This window comes from Leptodactylus fuscus, chromosome 5 (genome assembly GCF_031893055.1).
Source record: "Leptodactylus fuscus isolate aLepFus1 chromosome 5, aLepFus1.hap2, whole genome shotgun sequence".
Classification (NCBI taxonomy): Eukaryota; Metazoa; Chordata; class Amphibia; order Anura; family Leptodactylidae; genus Leptodactylus; species Leptodactylus fuscus.
In genome coordinates this window covers 117,582,421-117,608,821 of record NC_134269.1, presented here as the reverse complement: position 1 = coordinate 117,608,821, position 26,401 = coordinate 117,582,421, and the positions used below count along the sequence as shown (strand labels likewise).

Here is a 26,401-nt window from a genome sequence, read left to right as displayed (position 1 = left end):
ATCAATGGTATGACTCTGTGGTGCTCCCTGAGCTTCATTTACATATTTGCCAAAAACTATATATTTCAAAAATTTATTGGAGGAGAGAAAAAGAGGTTGGACTGGAATAGTCTTTCTAAAGGCTATTCCAACATGTGCTTGCTTAAAGCACATGTGGGGCTCTTATCAGCATGATTTTGCTAATAGAGCCCCTTTATAAAACTAAATCCCCAATGATAGACTCCCTGTAAGAACAGAAAACAAATCAATCAAGAACCTACAGAGGTGGTACGTAAGGGGGGACAAGGGAGGTGAGGTTTGAAGAGAACAAGGAACATCAAGCAAGCAATACAAGGAATCAAAGGGGGAGGGGGTGACAATAGCTCTGTGGTAGTACAGTCAAATTCTAAAACCAGAGCAAAAACAAAGGCAAATACACATCATGTAAATAATACAGAGAAGGGGGGAGTGAGTGAGTGTAGGAAGAGGGAGAATGAAAGTCAAGAGGACAGCAACGGAAAGGCAGACCTTCCACAGAGTTGTAAAAGTGGTTCCACAGGAGCTATGTTTGGTGGGTTGTATCATCTTGATTCGATAGCACGAGCAGATTCTCCATGCACAGGACCTCCTGAATCCAAGGCATCAGATAAGGTGTTGGGAATTTCCACAATCTAGGGATAAAGGACTTTGCAGCAACCAATAGAAAGCCTATTAATTTATTTTGGTTTTGGTATTTTTATTAGATGCATCCTATTGCACATCTTTTCAGTGAGAGGAGTATGAACAGGTGACTTTGTTCCCTTTGACCCTTTAGATCTTAATACTGAGGGCATTTAAGGACAGATTTAATCATCATGACTCACAAACAAAATTATACACTGTGCAGGATTAATGCAATTTACTCCTTAACTCTGTGCCGTGCAATAATTAATGTTGTCGACACCCCCACCATCCCCACCACATACGTTTTTATAATGGGAATTGCAGCTGTAATACAGAGAGTAGCTTACCTATGTATTACAGTTTGTGCACCTGGCCAAATTTGAGATAAAATATGCATTGGATGCTCTGTGAGAGTCTTGCTGGTAAAAAAACAAACAAAAAAAACAAAACAAAAAAAAAAACACAATGGTGCAGAATGCTTTGCTATTTTGTGTGGTGTATTAACTCTTGGTGGCCGCCTATATTAGGTCTGGAGAAATTTATGTTCCATTGTAATCTGCTGATTAAAGTTGATGACTGTTCGGGGTTATGAGAATAAGATAATCCTTTAATAGTCCCACAGTGGGAAAATTTCAGAGAAACTGCAGGAGGTGAGTATGTGTTGGGTGAACCTTGAGATTCCTCCCACAGATTTGTTCTGATGGAATATGTCTTATTTGGAACTGCTATTATTATACTATGGGTTCTGTTAAGACTCCCAAGTAGAAGCAGAAGCCTAGGGATTGTGAGTAAATCTTAAACCGTGTTACTCCCCTCCCCCCAGGCTCTAGCATGACTCTCTATCCTCTTCTGGCCTCTTGAATGAAGCAATAGTCGCAACACAGTGTTACCGATGAGGCCCAATCACAGACCTCAGTGATCCTTGACATTATTCAGGAAGCACAAAGAGGACAGGGAGTCACACCGGAACGCAGGGGAGGTGAGTATAATAGCACTTCCAGTTTGGATTGATGGAAACTGGAGGTAAAACCTTACGGCTATTGTAATAGTTAAACCGAAATAAAGCACAAAATCACATTGGTTCTATGCGTTGAAATTCAGTTTATTTTTCATGAAATTGTCCAGCCCTGCCCTACGTTATACACAGTATAATCCCACTTAGTGGCCCCCTATACACTATATTTATCCCCTTTGGACCCTGTGCTTTATTACTGATAATTGATCCACAAGTTGGTATTTGTTGAAGGACCATGTGACTGTACACGTCATTCTACAAACCAATGCTGGAGCAGTGGAGGAGGCAGAGCACAGTGTGCTAAGGTAGAGAAGGCTGAGTGACGTGTAAAGTCACTTGGTCCCTCACTCACAGCTAAGTTATGGATAGGATCGATATGTACAGGTGCCTGAATCTGATGAATGGGAGCGGAGCAATCATTGGTAATAAAGCAGAGGTGAGAAGCTGCCATTGCCAAGAGTACCTGGAGTAGGATGTTGTTTTGGGAACGTATTTATAAAATACTTGTTTCACTTCTTTTTATTAGAAAACAGGATCTAAAGTTTCTTCTTGGCAACACTTTCCGCATTGCTAAGGAGAATGCATTTATGTTTTAATATAGGCGCAAGCCCTTAGTTTGTGGGAGGAATAAATTAAACCTTATCTACTAGAATTCTGTCTGCGCCAGAATTCTGACACATCGTAAAATAGACCACCTTCTAAACTGGCACAGGACACTCAATTATTTAAGTGCATTGGATTTTCTATTGCCACATGACACCATAGAATATCTGCCACACATTTCTATATTGTCGTAGATCGTAGATTGTATCAGAGTTTTAATTCTGTCCCTGTTTTAGACAGGCACATAAGGTTTAGTTATTCCCTCCCTAAGCGTCTGAGATGACGTCTAGGTGCAGATTCAGGCCAACCAGTCTCCTTCCACATTGGGCCCCATATCCTCAGTCACACAGCAGGAGCCCCAATAACCAATTGTATTGCAGTGTGTTCCTGCTGTCTGACATCTGCTGTCTGTGGGCACATATCACTGGCGCAGAGGGCTCTAGTTCAAGGCAAGAGCCAGGCCACAACTACTACTGAAGGATCCTAGGACAGCAACAGTGGTGGCTAACTAGTACTGAATAATACATTTAAGTTGCTGACCTTATAGGAATTTGCAAACGTGTGTAGGGGAATATTTACATCAAGCTATATAGTAGACCCCCAAAATAAGTTTTACACCAGTTGTAGTGTCTTATCTGCTTACCATTTCTAAGATTTGTAAAAACATGTGGCCCTAATAAATGAAAGTGAAAACATTGTCGGCCTGACATGAGACTTCACCATGAGTAAGCAAAAACCAAGATATTGAAAATAGATTGAAAGGGTATTTTCCACAAAAGCAAGTTATATCCTCCATGAATAACTTGTAGATCAGTGGGGGATGAGGATGTGGGTGTTCTGACCACTCAGACCACCACTGATCAGGAGAATGGGATTTTCATTCCCTGTTTGGAACAGAGCGATGTTGTCAGGTAGCATGGGTACTGCTTCATTCGTTTTAATGTTAACACTGGAGATTGCCAAAGTACATCACTCGCACCCCTCTTGATAGGTGAGTGTCTGAGCTATTGAACCCCATCTGATCTGCAAGTTATCCCCTATCCTATGATAAGGAATAATTTTAGTTAATTGGAAAACACATTTAAAGTTAGAATGACCTTCCAGGATATAAAAGGCATTAAATGGGGAACAGAAAATAAAATATTATCAAAACCATATCCACTTCAAAAGCAAAACATCAGCATATTTCTCTGACTAAATTAATATAACTTCCCTATTCCTATAATCTGATGCTGAATCAGGATGATTCACATGTCATCTGTGACAGTATCGGTGTGAAAGAATAGAAACTGAAAGTGCACAAAACATTAGGAAAGACGTGTGCAAATGTGACTCCACTCCCACAAAATGATTTTCTGTGCTATTCAGTGAGATTGATGTTACACCATGCTGACGGCTAGAATACACCCTAACAATAGGGTGTGCCTTAACAACAGAAATATACCCGAGTGTATTTGTATCTATATAAGACTTGGTAGCTGACACTAGGTTCACACTAGCGCCCGGAGTCCGTTCTGAGCTTTCAGTCTTCTGCATGCGTTTTTTTTTTTTTTTTAAATCTGACACAGAATACTGCACTGGTTTCGCGTCGAAGAGCATAAAACGCTCACCGGCGCACACGGCCAGACATTTTTTCAAACCCATTCAAATGAATGGGTTTGAAAGAGTCCTGCAGGTTTTAGTCTCCTGCTCAGTTTTGTGCAGGAAACGGAAACGTGCATGAACGGAGACCGGGCGCAGATGTGAACGAGCCCTAAGTGAGATTTTTGGCCTTCATGGCTTATAATGTCCATTGTAAAGAATTGCTATATGTTGTAATAACTGTGATCTCTCAGTCAGATCACCATGCACCCATTATCATTCCCACTGTTAGCAGCAGCAACTGTTTCAACTTTACAAGGACCTTTGGTGATCTCCTCTAAGGCTGCTTTCACATGGTCAGTGTTCAGTCAGTGATTTTGTTCAGTGATTTTGAGCCAAAACTAGGAGTAGAGACTACACAGAGATAGCCAGGTTAAATAGGGTATATCATAAGTGTGTCTTCATAGGCTCAAGACAAGTGTAGATTGGATACAATGACCAAATATAGTTCCTCATAGACAAAAGACAGCAGTATACTGAATGCAGTGACAAATCCACATATATAATTCCTTGTAAGCATGTTGTCTGCATGTCCCCTGCAAATATACAGCTGCATATAAATATCTCAATCCCAACCAATATCTCAGTCCTAACCAGTGATCTCTCTGTAAATCATACAGGTAGAACTCTATCTTTAGTATGCAAGTTTCTACATTTTCTAATGACTGCGATGGAACTGTATGAAGTGACCCTCCTCAACCTCATTTTCTCTTCATTACACACTACCTGTACACAGCGAGAGGCAAAGGACAGCTGACAAAGTGTGCACAGCATACCGTATATAAAAATACAACTTAATATTTCATACATACATCCACCATTGCAGCAAACAGGGATTAAATGCATTAAAAATTGCAAAAAAATTATAATTTGCCACTAAAGTGCAAGCTCCAGCAGCTCCTTTCTGAAAAGAAAATGTACATTCTAAAAAAAACTATATGATGTGAGGAATTTGTACATGCCACATATACACTCACCGGCCACTTTATTAGGTACACCTGTCCAACTGCTCGTTAACACTTAATTTCTAATCAGCCAATCACATGGCGGCAACTCAGTGCATTTAGGCATGTAGACATGGTCAAGACAATCTCCTGCAGTTCAAACCGAGCATCAGTATGGGGAAGAAAGGTGATTTGAGTGCCTTTGAACGTGGGATGGTTGTTGGTGCCAGAAGGGCTGGTCTGAGTATTTCAGAAACTGCTGATCTACTGGGATTTTCACTCACAACCATCTCTAGGGTTTACAGAGAGTGGTCCGAAAAAGAAAAAACATCCAGTGAGCGGCAGTTCTGTGGGCGGAAATGCGTTGTTGATGCCAGAGGTCAGAGGAGAATGGCCAGACTGGTTCGAGCTGATAGAAAGGCAACAGTGACTCAAATAGCCACCCGTTACAACCAAGGTAGCCAGAAGAGCATCTCTGAACGCACAGTACGTCGAACTTTGAGGCAGATGGGCTACAGCAGCAGAAGACCACACCGGGTGCCACTCCTTTCAGCTAAGAACAGGAAACTGAGGCTACAATTTGCACAAGCTCATCGAAATTGGACAATTGAAGATTGGAAAAACGTTGCCTGGTCTGATGAGTCTCGATTTCTGCTGCGACATTCGGATGGTAGGGTCAGAATTTGGCGTCAACAACATGAAAGCATGGATCCATCCTGCCTTGTATCAACGGTTCAGGCTGGTGGTGGTGGTGTCATGGTGTGGGGAATATTTTCTTGGCACTCTTTGGGCCCCTTGGTACCAATTGAGCATCGTTGCAACGCCAAAGCCTACCTGAGTATTGTTGCTGACCATGTCCATCCCTTTATGACCACAATGTACCCAACATCTGATGGCTACTTTCAGCAGGATAATGCGCCATGTCATAAAGCTGGAATCATCTCAGACTGGTTTCTTGAACATGACAATGAGTTCACTGTACTCCAATGGCCTCCACAGTCACCAGATCTCAATCCAATAGAGCATCTTTGGGATGTGGTGGAACAGGAGATTTGCATCATGGATGTGCAGCCGACAAATCTGCGGCAACTGTGTGATGCCATCATGTCAATATGGACCAAAATCTCTGAGGAATGCTTCCAGCACCTTGTTGTATCTATGCCACGAAGAATTGAGGCAGTTCTGAAGGCAAAAGGGGGTCCAACCCGTTACTAGCATGGTGTACCTAATAAAGTGGCCGGTGAGTGTATATAGGTGTTTAAGAAATGCTAAGAAACAAAGTGTGCCAACCAATTTTGTGTATGCAAATAAAATGGGGTCTTTCATAAGAATATAATTTTTCATCCGCCCTATACAAACTGTAATGCTAATAAATGAATCTCTATAGTTAATGTGATAACTAGGGCCGGTTTCAGATAGATATAATACAGCCGCTTTATTGCTCTCATATTATGTACACAACCTCTGAAGTTCCTGCCGTTCATCATTACTGCAGTTAGAGAGCCATAATTCTAGATTTTATGAGATCTGCAGATCTCCATTCTGAACAACATTGTTACCAGTGAATGGATCTTCTTTAAAATGAAGCTAAGCTCTTCTTAGTGGCCCTTATGGATCCTGAGAAATTTGGGATTAAATACCTCACTGTCAGGACATGTGTTCATGGCACGGAAATGGTTAAACTAACATTTTATTGAAAAATGCTGACTTGAGCATCTATACATTTTGCATGACTGAAATTTCTATCTATGTGACTGAACATGAATGTAGGTTCTTTCAGCGCATCAGTTCTGAATGCCAAACTGCTTTGTAGCCAGGGAGTGCTGAGTGTTCAGCTACCGACTGAGATGGCAGCTGGGCATTCTTTTTAGATGCTTGTGCCCACTCATCGCGCATCACTATAATTTTATTCCTATATATTTAGAAAACAGTGTTACGATATTAATACACAAAAATATGACATTGGTTCTTAATCAGGGAATGCAAATTTATAATACTTCGTCACAAGATATTTTCTACATGTTTAACTTTTTGTCTAATAGTCACTACTTTCGCCACACTATCTGCTGTCATTTCATTGGGTAATAAAGTCCATGTTTGTTAGAAGGCATAATCCTATGTCAACATTTGTCATTCATGATTATAATGGAATATTTGTGGAGACTTGCTGAGTAATGGTGAGCTGCAATGATCTCAAGTTCAGCTACTTACACTATGGCTAAAAGTTAATATCATTCACTGTAATTTTGATGATGGCTTAATCTGATATAAGATTGTATCAGCCGTTCAGTCAATTCCAATTTACAGATGTCTTTTGTTTTTGCACATTTCTTACACTTAAATGTTTAAGTTTATCAAATTTGAGTATCGGACAAAGATAACCTGAGTAGATACAAAAAAGCAGTTTTAAATGATTTCTTTTATTAAAGGAGAAAAGCTATTACAAACAACCTGGCCCTATGTGAAAAAATAATTGTCTTTTTTTGGATAGCAGAGTTCAGTTTCACTAGTAGTAACCAGGCCTGGGTGTGGCGAGGTCTGAAGAATCACTTAAATAGAACCTGTCTGACAACATTAAATAGGGGACAAATCACAAAAAGCAACACATTATGCCCGATCTGAAGAAATTCAAGAACAGATGAGAAATGGTCATCATAACATGTTTCAGACTGTTGTCAGTCATTGGGACTTTCGAACATAAAGCTTTGGGACTACAGAAAACTACATTGAGAATTATCCACAAATGAAGAAAACATGGAACAGTGGTGAACCTTCAACTACTCAGGTCACAAAAGAACCTAGAATAACTTGGTACTGCGGGTCTCAACTGCTTCAGTTAAGGTCAGTGTTCATGATTCAACAAAAAGGGAGAGTTTCAAGACAAGAACCACTGCTGACAACCTTCCCCCCCCCCCCCAAAGGCTTATGTCATATTTGCAAAAAAAAATCTCGCTAATCCTCAAGACCTTTGGCAAACTATTGTGTGGACTGAGTAGACAAGGGTGGAACTTTTTAGAAGGTGTGCTTCCCATTACATTTGGTGTAAAACTAACACAGCAGTTCAGAAAAAAAATTAATACCGACATGGTGGTGATAGTGTAATGGTCTGGGGCTGTTCTGTTGCTTCAGCACCTGGATGACTTGCTGTAATTGATGGAACCATGAATTCTGCTCTGCACCAGGAAATCCTGTTTTGGAGTGGCCTAGTCAGTATCCAGACTGAAATCCAATTGAGATTCTGTGGCATAACCTTAAAGAGGCTGTTAATGCTCAAAAATCCTCCAATGTGGCTGAATTCAAACAATTCTGCAAAGAATTGTGGTCAAAATTCCTCCACAGAAATTCCTCCAAAGACTCTTTGCCAGTTGCTTGATTACAGTTGTTGCCACCACTTGCTTCACATGAGGCGGGGTTTTTTTGAGTGGCCTAGGCTTAATGGCTCCACTAGGGAATTCTAACCTCACACAAAGGAATTTGCAGTGGATTTGGGGGGTGGGTTCTGTCTACAGAGATCACGGCAACAAGCTGAAAAGATAAGTGTTCTGTTCGATCTTGCCACAGATTCTGTGGCTCAAGATGCCATGTTGATTAATCCCATTCATCTGGACCTAATCGGCAGCGAAAAGTCGTGACAGATTGCTGATATCCTGCCTTGGCATCCTGTCGCAGGTAGCCCACAGGTGGAACACAGCGCTGAAAACCTCTTCATTTTCCACTATGTGAACTTTCTCTTAATTCTTCTGCACACCAAAACCTTTGGATTAATAGTATGATCCCAACTTTGTGGGCACAGTTTTGGTAATGCCTTGTTCTGTTCCAGTGTGACTGTACACAAGGCAAGATCCATAAAGACTTTACTGAGTAGGTCTGGTATGGAAGAATTTGACTGGCCTGTACAGAGCCCTGAACTGATAATTGAACATCTTTGGAATGACCTTATAAGGGAGCAACCTATAATCCAACATCTGTCTAATCTAATGCTCTTCTGGGTTAATGGGCAAAAATTCACAATTCAAAATCATGTAGTAAGTCCTCCCAGTATTTGTTTTAACAGAGGGCACTGACTCCATATTAATCCCTATGGCTTGTTATAAAATTTAATGTATATGTCCCAAATATTTTTGTTATATATAACACATACACACACAGTATGTAGCCAATGTGAACAATATTTAATAAAATATACAAAACTGTATAAATAATAAGCTCAAGTGGAATTTTTTTGTAAGCAGGGAGGAGGAAATAAAAACTTCATGACCTATCTTCAGGTGGTTTCAGTCTATTTGTTTTCTTTTTTTTTTTTTTTTCCAGTGGTTTTTGGAGTTTTTTTTCAACTGCTATATTTTTTTTTTTTTTTTCTGCCTCACATTCATTTCAATGGGATTTGCAGGGTGAAAAATAAATCTGCTCCTGACTCCCATTGGGATATATAGGAGAGTTGGGGGACATATTTTGAAGTGGATTCTGCCTGCAAAAAACTGTATGAACTTACCCTAAGGCTGATCTGTCAGCACATTCCGCTGCCCTAAATAAGAGCAGCACATTACCTATAAGTCTGTGCTACTAGTTGCCAAAAGGGCCCCCCCAAAAAAGTTCCTCTTTGCTGCTATTGGCATTGAAAGAATATGTCAGTCTCATTCGATTGGCTTGTGTTATCATCAGCTTGCTAGTGACTTACACACTGCAGCTCTGTCATACTGTGGGGTGGTTGCAGTGCTCTCCTTATGAATGTATAGGGCTCAATCTATTCTCACTAGTAGTTCAGACCTGTAGCTATAACACAGCACCATATAAAGCTGATGGCTCTTAATATTAGTGTGTTCAAATTAGTATTTATTTTTTTTCTTTTCTTTTTGTAAGGTTACACATTATAAGCAGTACCCACCAAATACAAGCAAAGTATATTCTTACTTTGAGTGTCGAGAAAAGAAGACTGAAAACTCCAAGTTTAGAAGGGTGAAATATGAAGAAACAGTCTTTTACGGTTTGCAGTACATACTAAAGAAGTATTTAAAAGGTACAGATGCTGGTTGACAATTTATATTGCAGTTGTTTTTTGTTTTTTTTTATAACGTAACGCATAATTTATTTGAAATGTATGATCTGTGTTTTGCTCAGTGGTGGTATAATTTTTATACATTATTATCATGTCTAAAATAGTAGCCTAGAAATCTAATATTGAGGAACCACCCAAGTGTTGCTAGGGTTGATTTGGTCACTAAACCACCCCTTATAGACCAGAGGTTTATTGCCCCAATTTGCCCTGTTTTAAATCCTTATGAGCTTGCATAAAAAAAAAAGTGGTGGTACTGGCGCCTGCGCGTTTCTTCAGTGAAGTCAGAGCTGTACACCCAGACTGGAGGTACAGGACGTGTGTACTTCTCTGGCTTCAGTGAAGAACTGTGACAGGGTGAGTATATAGCTTTTTCTTCTTTATTACAGGCACAGATGGCTTTATTACAGGGCAATTTGGGACATGAAACCTCCAGTTCCCGGACCTATGGGAAGTTTAGTGTCCCAGATCGCCCTGACTGATCAACTTATAAAATCTGCTTGTTCTTACTAAACACATAAGTAAACAAATTAATACTCCTATAAAACATAATTGCTGGAAAGGCAAGATAACTTTCCACACCCATAATATGAGGAAAAGGGACAATTAAAAGCATTGATCTATTGCACTTATTAAAGAGCGTAAAGTGTAGTAGATAAGCATTCTAAGGTCAACTGGAAGCTAAGGGCATGCATGAAATAACCACCATCAAACTATTACTGATAAGGAGGTTCCATTGCACTTACATGTTGATTCAGTTAAATATGGTGCATACCCTATCCACACACAGTGATTGACGGCTTCCCCTATACTGTACATTGAAAAGGTTGTCTATCAGCCTTTGTGACATAGGAGTCCTGTCAGGATTTTCTCTGCTCCAAATCCTATAAAGCTGTATATTGTAGAGCTTGTGCCCTCATATCCTGGTCTTAGCGAGGAGAACGCAAATTACCTGATAGGTTCTCCTTAAAGGTCATGTAATGTCCTTGAAGTCCATGGGGCTGACTTATCAAGACCGCGGTTTCCTGGCCAGTCTTATTCTTGATAATCTCTGCCTACTGGGGTTTGAACAATAATAAAATAGCAGAAATAAATCAACGCCAACCAAATGTATGCAGAAAAAAAGTCAAAATAGTCTTTGGAAAGTTCTGCAGCTTATGTATATTTTTTAACATTTTCATTTTCTTTTCAACAGGAAAAGTGGTGACCAAAGAGAAAATTCAGGAAGCCAAAGAGGTATATAGAGAGCACTTTCAGGACGATGTCTTTAATGAGCCTGGGTGGAATTACATCCTTGAGGTAAGATGTGGTTGTGGTCTTTTTTTTTTTTTTTTTTTATTGCTATTGTGTCAGAGGTTGTTAGGTTAAGTACATTACACAACCACCAATTTAACTTCCCTTTAATAGAAAACAGGTTGAGCTGTTGTATTTGTACACATTTGTATTTGTAAATTTGTACACATTTGGCTGTATCTCTGCTTTTACACAATGGTTCTGTTTTCTCTTAAAGCTCAGGTTCTTGGCTTTCATAGAGCTGCCAAGACTGCAGTATTGACTATAAAATAACTTCAGATATCACTAGTTAAAAAAACAAAACAGTATGAACTGCAGTGGATATAGGTCAAATTTCCCATTGCATTTTAAATTAGTGATGTCTCCAAGTTTTTATAGCTAATGCTACATGTGATATTACAACCATTTCTAGGTCATATAAACCTGTAGATGGAGCCATTTCAAATGATCACACACAGCCTAATCGAAAAATGGTACAGCTCTACATACTGCATTGGGTAAATGTGTACAAGACAAACTCTCACTGGCAATGCTTAGTACATTACTAATGCGAACTTTACTGCCTGACTTCTATTAAAAGGAATCTAGTTAGATTCATTAATTAAGCATATTAAAAAAAAATAATTAACACCCGTTATAAAATATATATATATATATATATATATATATATATATATATATATATATATATATATATATATTACGTATCTATCTTATGAGAGTTACATGTTGATCAAATAACTTGAAATTTGTATTACTTATGTCACTTCAACCTCTAAGGGCTAGTTCACACGGGGTGAGAAGGGGCGGATTTTGGCGTGGGATTCTCCTCAAAATCCGCCCCCTCACAATAGAGGTCTATGTAGACCGCTAGCGGAAAAAAGAAGCGAACTGCCCTTTCTTCAGGCGGATTCCGCGGCTGATTTAGCCGCGACGTCCACCTCGCGACAGCACCCTCCGGAAAAGGCCCATTCATTTGGGCCTAATACGGAGCGGAAAGCCGCGACGGGATGTACACACGCGGAATCCCCATGTAAAATAGCCCTAAACCATCAAGACAATCAAAATGAAGTGGACTTAAAACATAACTTTTATTAATTTATCTAAAAAAAATAAATAAAATTTAAAACCTCAATATTGCACACTTGTGCTAAATTAAAGACTAAAAAAGTATGAGATGGAGCCTTTTCAAATGACCTCACAGGTTAGAATATTTTCAGTGGGAGAATAGTTCAGTTTTTTGAACTCATGTTTAATCTCCCATTCAAAAATCAAGGTCTAACATTTCATTAACAAGATCACTAACACGTATTCTGTATTCAAATGGTAGGTATCCTGTGCTATTCTGCCTTTTTTGCTGGCTGGATATCTACTAGAGACTCCCAAATGATGATCGGGTTTACTCAGCTCACTAGTATTCCACAGATGTCTGGCAACTGATATCAAATATAGTCACTGAGTTAAATGGGCTCATACACTATACTGCGCTGTCCAACCATTCAGCAGGAGTGTGCTTTCAAATATAGTGATAGCAATAGGTCATATATCCATTGTCACCACTTGCTACACGTGCATATGCTCATACAATAAAGTACACTATGAGCTAGTGGTAATGACCTAACACTGTAGTTAAATGTGTTCACTGTGCAGCTAGCAGAGCGCTAACACAGTGATTTCTAAATCTTGCCCTGCCTAATATGGATGTTAATCCATGTACTTTCCACCCTACGCATTTACACTATTCAGCTTCATCAGAGGATTGTATTGAAAAGCAAAAAGGTATCAAACAGAGGAGCCCAGGCTGTCACCGTTTAGTGATCATGCTGTGGTGCCTCCTCGCATCTGCGCCATATGTGGCCATAAAGCAGCCGCCCATGTATCCTGTCTCATATAGTCTAGGCCCCTCCCCCTCCATTTTAGGTAGCGAGGACAGCCAATGGGAATGTGGGTGTGTGCTTGATTCACTCCCCATTCCTGTCCAACTGTATGTGGTCATTTCCCCCACGGAAAATATTCTAACCTGTGAGGTTATTTGAAACTTCTGTGCACTGGCTGCCTCTTATCTACAAAGTTAGCACTGTTAAATGATCACAGAGTAGCATGCATTTCAATGCGTTTTCTAGCAACTTCTTTACGCCCCTCCCCTCTTCATAGACTAATACCAGCATGTAGAAAGAAACAATCTGAAAAATGGAGAAAAACTTGCTACGAGGTATATTACAAATTTCCTTTCAAGTGAAAGATTAAATATAAAAAATGTACATTTTCTGCCTGTATATAAAATAAAACCTAAGATCTACTATGCAGCACTGTGTGTAAAATCTTATATATTAATGTTGGACGATACAGGAGCCTTTACTACATGCAGCATGCCAGTGTGATCTGTTTTAGGAAACTGGCATTTAAACTTTGGCACCCAGTGCTATCTGTAGGATTGGAATTTTTCAGCTTCTTTCATTCTAGAGCGAGAACATGTTGTGAAGGACAGATGAATATGTTTTTTTTCTGGTCTGTTACTGTGTGTGTATTATTGAAAATGGCCCAGTTAACTATTTCTGTATCTATTTTATACTTTGAAGAAATATGATGGCCATCTGCCAATTGAAGTTAAGGCTGTGCCGGAAGGTAGTGTCATTCCCAGGGGCAATGTACTGTTTACAGTGGAAAACACAGATCCTGAATGTTACTGGCTTACAAACTGGATAGAGGTTTGTTTTCGGAATATAGTTTACACTTCTTTTGTATTGAATGTTTACATATTTTTCTTTTACTGATTGCTCTAATTTGTAGACATGGGGCACTTTATTTGTTCAAGATGTGGACTAATATGTATACCTGGCCTTAGAAACTGTTGTTATGGTACACTAGAATCATGTTTCTCCCCGATTATGGCTTTATCACAGGGTCCCACACTGTAGGAACCTTCCAAACCTTTGCAGCATTATGGTTATTACTGCTTTATCCCATATTCTCAATGGAGCTTACGCTGCTGTTTTCAGTGAATGCAAGTAAATTTCAACTTCCCGGACAATGCACTCTGTAACTGAGAAACTCCTTCAAGGTATAGTTTAGAGATTGAACCTCTATAATGCTTCCTCTCTGAGGAGGATCGACTTCATTTGAAGCAATAATAAAATCCCTCTTTTTTACCTTTATAGCCACATGATGGCTCATCTTATTCCATAAAAAGGAGAGAGCACTTAAAAAGTGGAATAAAATTATCCCCGATGAAGACTAAAGTAATAAGGTTTTTAGCTATCTGAACACTCCTTTAATTCTAGGGATAGATTGGTACTGATTACATTTATCCACAGAATATTCTTCATTCCTTCTAATCTAGATGATTTACAATGGGTAAACTGGCTCTCTGGTGTCCCAGGTGCCATATGGCCAATGGCATAAAGTCCCACCTACTTTGAAATTATCATCTTACAGTGACAAGCATTTGAGCCCACACATGAATTCTAGATTGAGATTCCATGTCGCAATTTTTTTTTGACCTGATAAGAGTTTGACAACTTAGCTGTCAGTTGAATTCTTAGATAACTGAGTAAGTTTGTGGCCCACCTGGAATTGGACAGGAGACAGAAACCGGCAGTCAGTTTTCAAACCCATTCATTTGAATGGGTTTGCAAAGTGTTCGCCCGTGAGCATCTTCTGGTCTCCGCGGCGAAACTGTTTTTTTTTTTTTTTAGTTGGACATGCAGGACTTTGGGTCTGGTAAAAAAAAAAAAAAAAAAAAACAGACCAGAAGATGCTCACGTGCGGACACTGACTGCCGGGTTTCCATCCCCAGTAGGCAGAAGACTGAAACCCACAAAGCGGAGATCGGGCACAGATAAAAACCCGCCCTTATAGACAAACAATACCTTTACACAAGATTAATTTTTGAGTACTTGAATCTAGGCACTTCCAGTCCCATACATGTTTAATCTTTTTTTTTTTTTTTTTTCTATAGACCATCCTTGTGCAAACATGGTATCCAATCACCGTTGCTACAAACTCCAGGGAGCAGAAGAAGATTCTTGCCAAATACTTGTTGGAAACATCTGGTAGCCTAACAGGTCTGGAATATAAATTGCATGACTTTGGCTACAGAGGGGTTTCTTCACAAGAGGTAAGTTTTCACTACCATGTTTTTCACTTGTTTGCATAGTTTGTAATATAAAGTATGTGTATATGTAATGTAAAAAATTAAAAAGAGAGAATTTTATTATATTTTCAAAATATGTGATTTACAAATCTAGACCAAAAACGAGACCTTTTCCCCACTTTGTCCCTTTTCTGGGAATGCACTGTGTTCCATGTCAGTGTATTGTACAGCAGTGTTATTTTTCTGTTATACAGAGGTAGGAAAAAATTGCTACAAAGTTTTTGGCCACTTCTGCCAATCACAAGTATCATCAAATACAACTTAAAGGAGCAGTCTGGTATAGAGTTCTGTACGGTCACTGCTGCTGGGGACAGTGTAATAATCTTATTCTCTTCATATTCTCCTAAATAATCAAAGAAACCTTTTAAAGCGGTTTTCTAAAAGCCAGTAAAGTTAGATACTGATGACCTACCCTGTGAATAGGTAATCAGAATCAGATTGGTCGGAGTCCAGCACCCAGACGTACCACTTATTAGTTGTTTCAGCCACTTGAGGCATATAGCTGGAAGCATCTCTGCTAGTATTAAAGTAAATGGAAGTGGAGCTAAAATTCCCATAACCACTGCTACAGAGTAAGGGCAGGACACTTTATACAGTGTACAGAGCTCCTTACACTGTAGTGGTGGCACAGGAACTGCAGCTCCGCCACACTCACTTAAATAGGAGCACAGTTGCTCTGTATACCTCATATATAGTTTTTGCCAGCCTAAACTGATAATCAATGCAATGTCCAGGTATTGGACCCTGAATGATCTGATATTGTGGACCTATCCTTTTTATATCCAATAATATGTTGCTTTGTAGATTAGTGTCTAGGTCTGAGTGTTTCCATCTTGTGTAGGTGTGATTATCCATGCCTGTGATCTAAATCTTTTCCTTTATATTCAGACTGCAGGAATTGGGGCATCCGCTCACTTGGTTAACTTTAAGGGAACAGATACTGTAGCCGGGATTGGCTTGATAAAGAGATACTATGGAACTAAAGACCCAGTTCCTGGCTTTTCTGTGCCAGCTGCAGAACACAGGTAGGTTCATTTTCTAATTTATTTATAATACCCTGTCAATAGCCGAAGGTGTAAATTTTAATTAAGAATAAAGGAAACTGGCTCCTGTACAAATGTGGTGTCCTGCCTCTGTTGTTATAGTGTCTGTGTTTTTACACTACAGATGGAAAGAATTCTGGCGTGGGACAGAGTAAATTAACAATAGGCAAAACACACAGCCAGCTTACTGCTATAGTAACTTTGCAGAGGCTGCTTGTTATAACTTGATGACCTAATATTGCTTTCAGATGTGTTCCAGGCATGTAATGTCAATGCTCAGTGCTGTTGCAAGTTCAATGAACTATCTATTCTCCTCTCCCTGTTACTTCAAATGAGTCCTGGGGTGGTGGGTACCCTGGACTTTTGTTCATGATATCACCTTCCCCAGTCTTCAATCAGTGAGCATAATTATTATTTAAAGAGGACCTTTCATGGATTTGGGCACATGCGGTGTTATATACCGCTGGAAAGCCGACAGTGCGCTGAATTCAGTGCACTGTCTGCTTTCCCGATCTGTGCCCGGGGTGAAGAGCTATCAGTACCGGTACTGTAGCTCTTCACAGTCAGAAGGGCGTTTCTGACACTTTGCCAGGGACGCCCTTCTTCACAGCAGCTCTTATAGCGCTGTACAGTGTGAGCGAGGAGGATTGCCCCCTCCCCTCCTGATAATGCTCATCTATGGACGAGCACTGTGAGCAGAGGGAGGGGGCGTTCCTCCCCGCTCACACTGTACAGCGCTATGGGCACTGCTGTGAAGAATGGCATCCCTGACAGACTGTCAGAAACTCCCTTCTGACTGTGAAGAGCTAGGTACCGGTACCGATAGCTCTTCACCAGGAGCACAGGTCGGGAAAGCAGACAGTGCGCTGAATTCAGCGCACTGTCTGCTTTCCAGCGGTATATAACACCGCATGTGCCCAAATCCATGAAAGGTCCTCTTTAACCTCTCAGATTTTGTGGTCTATGCTGACTGTAGTGTCTAATTTTTACAGAAAAAAACAATTAATCTTTTAATCTTTTATCCTCCATTTTAACCCTTTTACGCATAATCACGTTAATTTTCATCATGAGGTGTGAAGGGGATGAGCTCTCTCCATACCCATCAGATCCCGGCTAAGTTATACAGCCAGGGCCCGCAGCTAACCGCTGCGATCGGTGCCGAGACTGATCGCAGCTGTTAACACTTTAGATGCCATGGTCAAATCCGACTGCGGCATCTAGTGCATGGACTCCGCCATCTTTGAACAATCGCCACCCTCTAGATTGTCATCTGAGGGCAGCGATCAGTTGCCATGACAACTGGGAACCTATTGAAATCTCCCAGGCTTTTCATTATATCCCTTCTATTACACACCAGAGGCAGCGTGTAATAGAAGGCAATGTATTTTACTATTCACTGCAATATATTAGTATTACAGTTAATAGTATGAGTGATCAGACCTCCTAGAGTTCAAAATGGCGATATCCTCCCCCCCCCCCCTCCCAACACTTTGCCTCCTATAAAAAATGGTACAAAAGAGCTCAAACCAACAGAACGTCCCCAAATTGATATCAATTAAAAAACATCTAGTCCCGCATAGTTAGACGCCATACCCAGATCCATACACATAAATATAAAAATGTTACAGGTGTCAGAACATGGTGACACACAAACACACAAATTTTTCTTTATTTTGCAAAGTTTTACATTTTTTTTAAAATGTATCAAAACATTACAAATGCTATTTGGTATTGCTGTGATCATACAGACCCGCAGAATACAGGTAACATGTCATTTGTACCACATAGTGATTGTGGTAAAAATTAAACCTATAAGAAATTGGCACAAATGCATTTTTTTGTCCAGTTCCAGCTCCGTTCAGAATTTTTTTTCCTAGCTTACCAGTTCATTGTACAGGATATTGAATGGTGCCATTACAAAGTACAATTTGTCCTGCATGCAATAAGCCATCATGTGACTCTGAACTGAAAATGAAAAAATTATGGCTCTTGGAATGGGGAGAGCAAAAAAAACCCGGAAACCTAAAAACAAAAATTGAGGCATGAAAGGGTGAATGAAAATTTTTTTAAAAATTTTTTTTTTGCATAACACATTGATTTGCAGCTTGCTGCGGCATTTGATATAGGTTGACTTTCACATTGTCGATCTGGCACAAAGTTTTCAATGATTTCACATAAAAAAAACCTGTTAAATCATGAATTCTTAAAAGCTGTAGTGTTTTACCACAGATTTGAAGCCCAAAAACCACAACTTTACAACCCAGCCTAAAGGTAGAATTATCTGTCAAATTCTTCCATATGTTTTATTTATATGTTACAGCACCATTACTGCCTGGGGAAAAGACCATGAAAAGGACGCTTTTAAACACATTGTAACACAGTTTTCTTCAGTACCGGTTTCTGTGGTCAGCGATAGTTATGATATTTACAATGCCTGTGAGAAGATTTGGGGAGAAGACTTAAGGAGTTTAATAGAATCAAGAAGTGCTGATGCTCCTTTGATCGTTCGTCCAGACTCTGGAAACCCCCTTGATACAGTTTTAAAGGTAAGATTCTACATTCTCCATTTATATATTGCTCATATGTGATTTTTATTCATGTGGACTTATTGTGGGGTCTTTTCTTTCTTGTTTTAAAGTTGCAGTCTTGTATTCTAGGTGCTAGAGATTCTAGGGAAAAAATTCCCAGTGGAAGAGAATTCAAGAGGATACAAAGTCTTGCCACCTTACATACGTGTAATACAAGGGGATGGTGTGGATATAAACACTCTGCAGGAGGTGAGGGCTATGTTATACATGTTACAGGTTCTGGACCTGTGCATTAATACTGTGACACTACAATCTTGAAGTGTGTTTTGTTTTTGTTTTTTTTATCATAATATAATTGGAAAATATGTTAAACCTTTGTACTATTTTTATATCTACATTGCCAAGTGGAAATTGTCTTAAGAAATGATCACAAGTGTCAATAAGGATATGGAGTTTAGCTTAGTAGTGAAAATATGAGGCAAGAATAAACGTTAGTTTATAAGAGTGTGACTCTAAAATGCCACTTTTGTATTGTTTAAATGTGCTTACGATGACTGTTCTGGTTCTATTATTGAGTTCTGCACGTTCTTTTCAGATTGTAGAGGGAATGAAGAAACACAAGTGGAGTATTGAGAATATTGCTTTTGGATCTGGAGGAGCTCTCCTGCAGAAACTAACCCGAGACCTATTAAACTGTTCCTTTAAGTGCAGCTATGTGGTGACGAATGGCCTTGGGGTATGCAGATAAATTTATGATATTGTACGACATTAGCCAGTTTAACAAGTTCTGTACGTTTTTTTGGTAAGTCTGTGCATCATGTATTTTCCTGCAGGTAAATGTGTTTAAAGATCCTGTGGCTGATCCAAATAAAAGGTCAAAGAAAGGACGACTATCTCTTCACAGAACTGCCACAAATGAGTATGTGACCCTTGAAGAAGGAAAAGGTGATCTGGAGGAGTATGGACCAGTAAGTAAAGCGGCAATCCATATTCTCTTATAGAAGAGCATATAATAATCAGTCCTACAGATCATTTCTTACATTAGTTCTTTACTGAAATGTATTTTTACAGTAATATGTCTGTAAGAGATCATGGTTTGTTACCACTGCCTAGTCATATGTTCTGCATTGAGTCAAAGACCAAGACTGGTTGCTGGGAAGGCAGCGTTTTGAGAGGACTCCATATAAAAGGATGTAAATGTTAGGTATTGTGTTTATGGTAACTCTGTTCAAAGCTGCATCAGTACAAAATAGACTCTTGACAGCGGTTGTCATATGTCCAGGTTCTCAAGTAGAGAGTAGGCAGAGAAAATGCCATGCCATTGAACAATCATTGTATGTTACGTATTGACATAAGGGTAACCTCATGTACTTGTTTTTAATTTCATTAATTATTTAATGTTTATTTATAAAACTTACGCTGGTATAGCCATATTGGGGACTGTCTTCTTACCAGTACTTCCTGTATAGTCAGATCAGCAGACTTGACACTGTATGTACCACATAGCACTAACAGACCTTTTTTAAAAAACAAAAATTCCTGGAAAACCCCTTTAAATGCCTGTGATTAGCGTAATCTTTGATCATGGGCCATGCTGGTTGGTTCCTACTGTGTGGAACGGCACAGACCTGAAAGCTAGTGCATCCACTCTGCTTCATAGCAGATGGCATATTTAGTCACGTACACTTTAGGGGCTAAATAACACTTCTGTGGTCCCTGAGCTCATGCACAAGGGCTGAAGAAACTCTGTCCGTGCTATAATTAGTATGATACAGTACGTCACCGGGAGACACGGACTCCTTGCATCACTAATGGCTATTATGCTCAGACCGTTAAATCCGGTTATCATATGGACCAACATGGACAGAAATACTTATGTGTAATGTCTTTTGATGTGGATTGTCAGCTAGAAATCATGTGGTAGGTTTGTTATAAATCATATGCTTTATAATAAAAGATTTTATTCACTTAATCCTACTGCAGACTGGTTCTAATGGTACCATTTTTCTCCAGGATCTTCTCCGCACCGTGTTTAAGAATGGCAAGATCATTGCATGTTACTCGTTTGATGATGTAAGGAGCAATGCCGGACTAAAGAACAGAGAGCTTGAAGAAGAGATTCAGTAGCTGCACTCCTATGTATATCATTTTGTATGTAAATCTTAGATAACTTTCACTGTACAAACCTGTGTGTAAGTTTGTGTTGCCATTTTTTTTATGACGGTTTGTCAATGCTTTTATCTGAATTAGTGTTTCCCCTCAGAAAATATTTCCAGAGTACCTGAAATGATCCCTTTCCTTCCGATAATACACAATTTTCTTTGTACAGCAGAAAACTGTAAAATATATATTTAATCTTAAGTGGTTTCATGTCTGTGCTTGTACATTTTTATTTTACAAGCACACATTTAGTAAGCCAGTGTATTGTGTTTTTAGTTCATTTTTCTGATGATTTCAGAATGGAATTCTTTATATATTTCTATCATCTCGTTTAGATATATTTTATACACTCAAGAAACAAAGCTGTGCCCAGCTACAAGATCGCTTTTTATTTGCCTTATACAGCTAGCAGTAATCTTTAAGTGTGTCTTAAGAAAGAAAACATCAGCCTTTGTGTGGCATCTGTGATTACATTAGATTCATATGTACTGTATCAGCATAGTGTACCAGTTATACAAAATGTACACTGCCATACTGCACAATAATCCCTGTAAAATAATTCTGGAAATTTAGTGTTCTGTTGTATGTTGATTTTATCAAGCTTTGCGGGGAAGCTCACTTCATCTGCATAATAGGCAATCGTATCATTAAAGCCAAAGACTGTCAATAGAGTTATGTCCTATCATAATAAATCTCCCAAATGGCTTCCAATATTTCAGGTAATGTTTGGACTGTTTTTATTGCTGGCCAATCTATGTGCTTTTAATGAGGAATTGAGCCCAAAAATGAAATGGTGGCTAAAGTAAACATCACATGCAGGCATTGCGTGATTCACTTGTATTAGGCCTGGTTCACATCTGCGTTCGGTGTTGCGTTCAGGGAGTGTGCTGGGGCCCCCCCGAACGGAGTATCAAACGCATCGACAAGCAGTGAGCAATGAAAGCACACGGACCCCATAGACTGTAATGAGGGCCATGTGTTTTCCGTACGGTGTCCGCACGAATCATGCGGAGAAGAAAGTAGATCGTGAAGTACTTCTCTCTCCACATGACTCGTGTAGACAGCATGCAGATAACACACGGATGCCATTATAGTCTATGAGGTCTGTGTGGTTTCATAAGCTCACCGCTTATCAATGTGTTCAGTATTCCATTCGGGGGTCCCCAAGTGGACTCCCCGAACAGAATACCGAATGCAGATGTGAACCAGGCCTAATAATACACCTGTTCAGTCAGTCCTATAGTGGAGGTTTAGAAGAAGTACAAGCATGGGTAAATCATTTCTTGATCTACAGAAAACCATGCATGGCATCTTTCAGTGTCATCTTTAGGGTAGAGTGTAGAGAAATCAGGAAATCTCCATGTAAAATTGTTAATGTATAGTAATTGCCATTTTTGCTGTGTCTACAATGTAGCGATTTTGAGCTAAAAACTGTTGGGATAGGTGAGTATAAAAGCAAAAATTACACAAAAATTTTAGGATCGGTTTAGATTTGTTTTGTTTGACTGCGGTTTTAGCGGCAAGAACATGGGCTACGATGAATGGGAGAATCAGAAAGTTCTGCCACGTGTAAATCTATACCTTTATAGTGCATGTCACAGTGTTCAGGAAAGTAGTTAGTTAGGTTAAAGGGGCTCTCTAGGAATAGTATAACCTGTCTGCTTTCTTCCAGAGACCATGTCACACCCATCTACAGGTTGTATGTGATATTGCAGCTTCGTTCACTTCAAAGGAGCTGATCCAGAAAACATGATAGCCTCACACCTGTTTGTAGGTTGTCCTTCTGGAAGAAAGCAGCAATATTTTTAGGCACCTCGACAACCCCTTTTAACTCCAGAAACTGAAAACCACTCACGGTTGCTGAACTCTCCTGTCCAGTTATGTTTTTTAGAATAATTTGTGTTGGAATTTGTCCCCTGAATACAGCAGGCTTGCTATAAACTGAAAAGCATTTCCATGTATTATATTTTTATATTTTCTGAAATTGGCAGCCTATAGTAGAAGTCTGAGTGGTTTATCATCAAGTGCTAGTGAAAGTGTGAAGATAGACATTCCAAGCTGAGAAACAAATCTTGGGGTCACCCGGCATTCAGTAGCAGGAATATTTTTGATGAAGAATAATCCAAATAGAACATTACATTTTAAATAAAGTCACAGCAATAAGTAAATGTGTCATTAAAGTTAGACCCAGAAATAACTACTATAGCCATGGTAATGCTAAGATATTGACCATGTATACAGAAAATCGCATTTTGGAAACTGATTTTTATAGAAATCTATCATGATCGGAAATAAATTCTGCAGTAAAGTGTTCCTCCTACATGTTTTAATCTATTTTACACGCGCTGTGGCATTTTGATGTATTTTTCTATTGAAGAGTCTATTTTCAGTGTGTTCATTTTATTTTCACCTAACTTGCCTTCTTTTTAGGTTTTTCTAAGAGTTGTGTATTTGATAAAAAGGAGTGTTCTTTTATGCTGGCTTTCCTAAGGTAGAGGCCACATGTTATTAAATTGGAAGATGTGATCTTTGCAGTGATGGACAGTTAAGCAGTTCTCTAGTATCAGTTACAGTAACCATGACCATTTACACAGACACATTATTCTGCACTGGATCTTTTCAGTCATAAGGACAATATGCATTGTCTGCAAAAACTGATCGCTGATCACCAACAAGATAATTTAAAGTATATAGAGGAATGTGTATGACGTCACAAGATCTGAAATAGTCTTGTCTGCACTGATGTAATGGAAAGATGGTCACATTTTGACTGATACTGCTTCCTTAAGACATCATGTTTAGGCTAAAGAAAACTCTGCAGGCTTTCTGTGAAAAGCCCTGCGGGAAAACCCGTGATGCGTTGCCGTTGCAGTTTCTCACAGCTCTTTTTTTGCTGTGACCTGCTACGCAGGGCCTTAGCCTAAACATGACATTTTAAGTAAGCATCAGTATCGGGTTTCCTCTGCAGACTTTCTGCTTCAATTATACGTATAGGGAAACTACAGGTTTAATTGACATGCTGCGATTTCCAAAACCGCAGCTGTTTCGTAAATTGCAGCATTTCTGCTGAGTGCATTTTTCTTCAATGTGTGGATGGGATTTGCACATGAGGCCCTAGCCTTAGGTGTCCAGAAGAATCAGAAGATACACATGTATTAGCAGTCACCATAAATCTTATGTAATAGTTTTGCACTACACCCAAAACTGGTGCCCAGTATCTGTAACTACATAGCCATAGCCACATATCCTGACAGAGGAGAGAAGCTTTGTTTAGTAGGTTATGCTTAGGGTATACTCACACAGTGCAGTCGAGCTAGCTAAGAATTTGTGTAGTTGTTTTTTTGCTAAACTGCAACTGCATAAAATACCATGGCAAAAGTTTTTTCAGATGTGTGTTTGACCACAGTGTGTGAAAGTACTCCGAAATATATTTGACTCTTCCCTGTACAACCCTTTGTTGCAGATTCAATCTTGCAGGTAATGTGTCAATCTCTGAACCCATGCAGTGTTGAATTTATTACGAAGCATTGCCTCTTGGTCATGAGAGGAAATGCCTAGAGATACATTTCATTCCTTAAAGTTGCGTGTACATTTGTGTTGGTATTTTATTTTTTTTTTGTTATGGATTTTTAATAGCCTTCGTATAAAAGTATAAACTATTTTAATACATCTAGAGTTCCCTTTCTGCTATTTTTGTATGTGAAACAAATGGAGATTAAGGGAGAACTCTGCTTCTTTCATTAACTTTATCAAAAGTATAGGTGAATGATTAGGCATTGCTATGGGCACACACTAAAGGCCATCTTTAGGCTGAGACCCCACGTGGCAGAAACGCAGCTTTTTTTGTTAAAGATTTTGTAGAAGTTTTTTGAGCCAAAACCAAAAATGGCTACAGAGAGAATGGAGAATATATAGGAAGCTATTCTACTTCTCCCTTCTGCTCAATCCACTCCTGGCTTTGACTTAAAAAAAAAATCGCAACAAAATCTGCAACCACAGAAGCTGCGTTTCCCCAATGTGGGGCCTGAGCCTTGTAGTAACTACTTACTACAAGTCAATGTTTGTTACATCTTTCAATAAATGGCACCTTATATTTTAGTGCCAAGCCCAGGAAATACTTTGTTTCCTATTTGCAATGTAAACCATACAAAAAATATTTAATTTTATCCTTATAAGCCAGACTTGGGCAATCTGTGCATTCGGGCTGCCAAAATGTTTCACCACAGGTTTTCTGCCTATTGTAAGTGCTATGAAAAAATGTTTGTAGTGTTCATTCTCTTCTGAATAGAAGCAGGCCTTCATGTTCACATGATATTCCATATACCATTCATAATTTATATCAGTAGATTTCTACTAAATAAAAATGGACTGCAAGATGTTTATGTATGTTCATCTAATTTATTTGATCTTTTATGTAGTGTTCAGATGCATTTTATGTATGTATGTTTCCCTTTCTACACTGTATTGGAAAACTGAGTGCTCTGATTTTTCTATTCAAGTTCATTACCAGGTATTACATTCCTAACGCTCTACATGGAATGTGATGTTTCAATATTTCTATCCTTTGTCAAATGTCATAAAGCTATACAGTGCCCTGTATTAAATATGAGAGATAATAAAAGAAAAACTTACCTTCCCATTGTATATGTATGCACTTTTTCAGTTGTGTTTATATATAAACGATTACTTATACTGAAACCTTTCAGGTAGTTTGGGGCAACTACACTGTCAGCATGCCATTCTGTGGCTACGGCTTAGGATGAATACAGCCATCTACCCTGGCCTCCGATATTGTATGAAGCTATATCTTACCTGGGAGATAAATCCAGAAGTATAATTCAGGCATCAATACTTGTGACTGTTGAAGCTGAGGTCATTACACTTTGCTCACTGCATAAACTTTTTATGTCTGGCCCATCCTTTAAGTAAGGTGCATTCATTGGGCGGGGAATCCATTCATATGCACTGAAGAAGACTCCTTCACTCTTCTCCCCAGTAAGATGTAACTTTTTCCTTAAAGGGGTTTTCCACGCAAAAAAAGTTTTTGGTTTTTTTTTTTTTTTTTAAAAGTCTGTTTAGTGCTATTAATGGATTAATAAATGCACCCATTTACCTTTTTAGCTGTGTTTTGAGTGATTTCTAAGTGTCTCTGGGAGCTCCTGGTATCTTCTGCATTTATTTACATGGTTCAGCTTCCTGCTATACAACTACCACGCTACCTACCTCTCGCCTCACTCACCTCCCCCCTTCCTCTCTCCCTCCCTCCAATACACCACTTCCCTGTCTCTCTAGCTATACTGCCCACTACTATTTCCTCCCAACCTAC

At 39.2% G+C, this 26,401-nt stretch overlaps 1 protein-coding gene across 2 annotated transcripts in view; it reads left to right on the top strand.

Annotated features, from left to right (window-relative positions):
- NAMPT (nicotinamide phosphoribosyltransferase) overlaps positions 1-25,712 on the top strand; it is a 29,742-nt gene extending 4,030 nt beyond the window's left edge. Inside the window, exons 2-11 of one of the 2 annotated variants that reach the window (XM_075274118.1) lie at positions 9,706-9,862; positions 11,094-11,197; positions 13,771-13,899; positions 15,150-15,308; positions 16,233-16,369; positions 18,708-18,933; positions 19,045-19,164; positions 19,511-19,651; positions 19,749-19,883; positions 20,929-25,712. In XM_075274118.1, coding sequence (XP_075130219.1) covers positions 9,706-9,862; positions 11,094-11,197; positions 13,771-13,899; positions 15,150-15,308; positions 16,233-16,369; positions 18,708-18,933; positions 19,045-19,164; positions 19,511-19,651; positions 19,749-19,883; positions 20,929-21,042 — 1,422 coding nt within the window. In that variant the 3' untranslated portion in view covers positions 21,043-25,712. The remainder of the gene's footprint in view (positions 1-9,705; positions 9,863-11,093; positions 11,198-13,770; positions 13,900-15,149; positions 15,309-16,232; positions 16,370-18,707; positions 18,934-19,044; positions 19,165-19,510; positions 19,652-19,748; positions 19,884-20,928) is intronic. The other variant, XM_075274119.1, reaches the window with a different exon arrangement.
- The last annotated feature ends 689 nt before the right edge of the window (positions 25,713-26,401 follow it).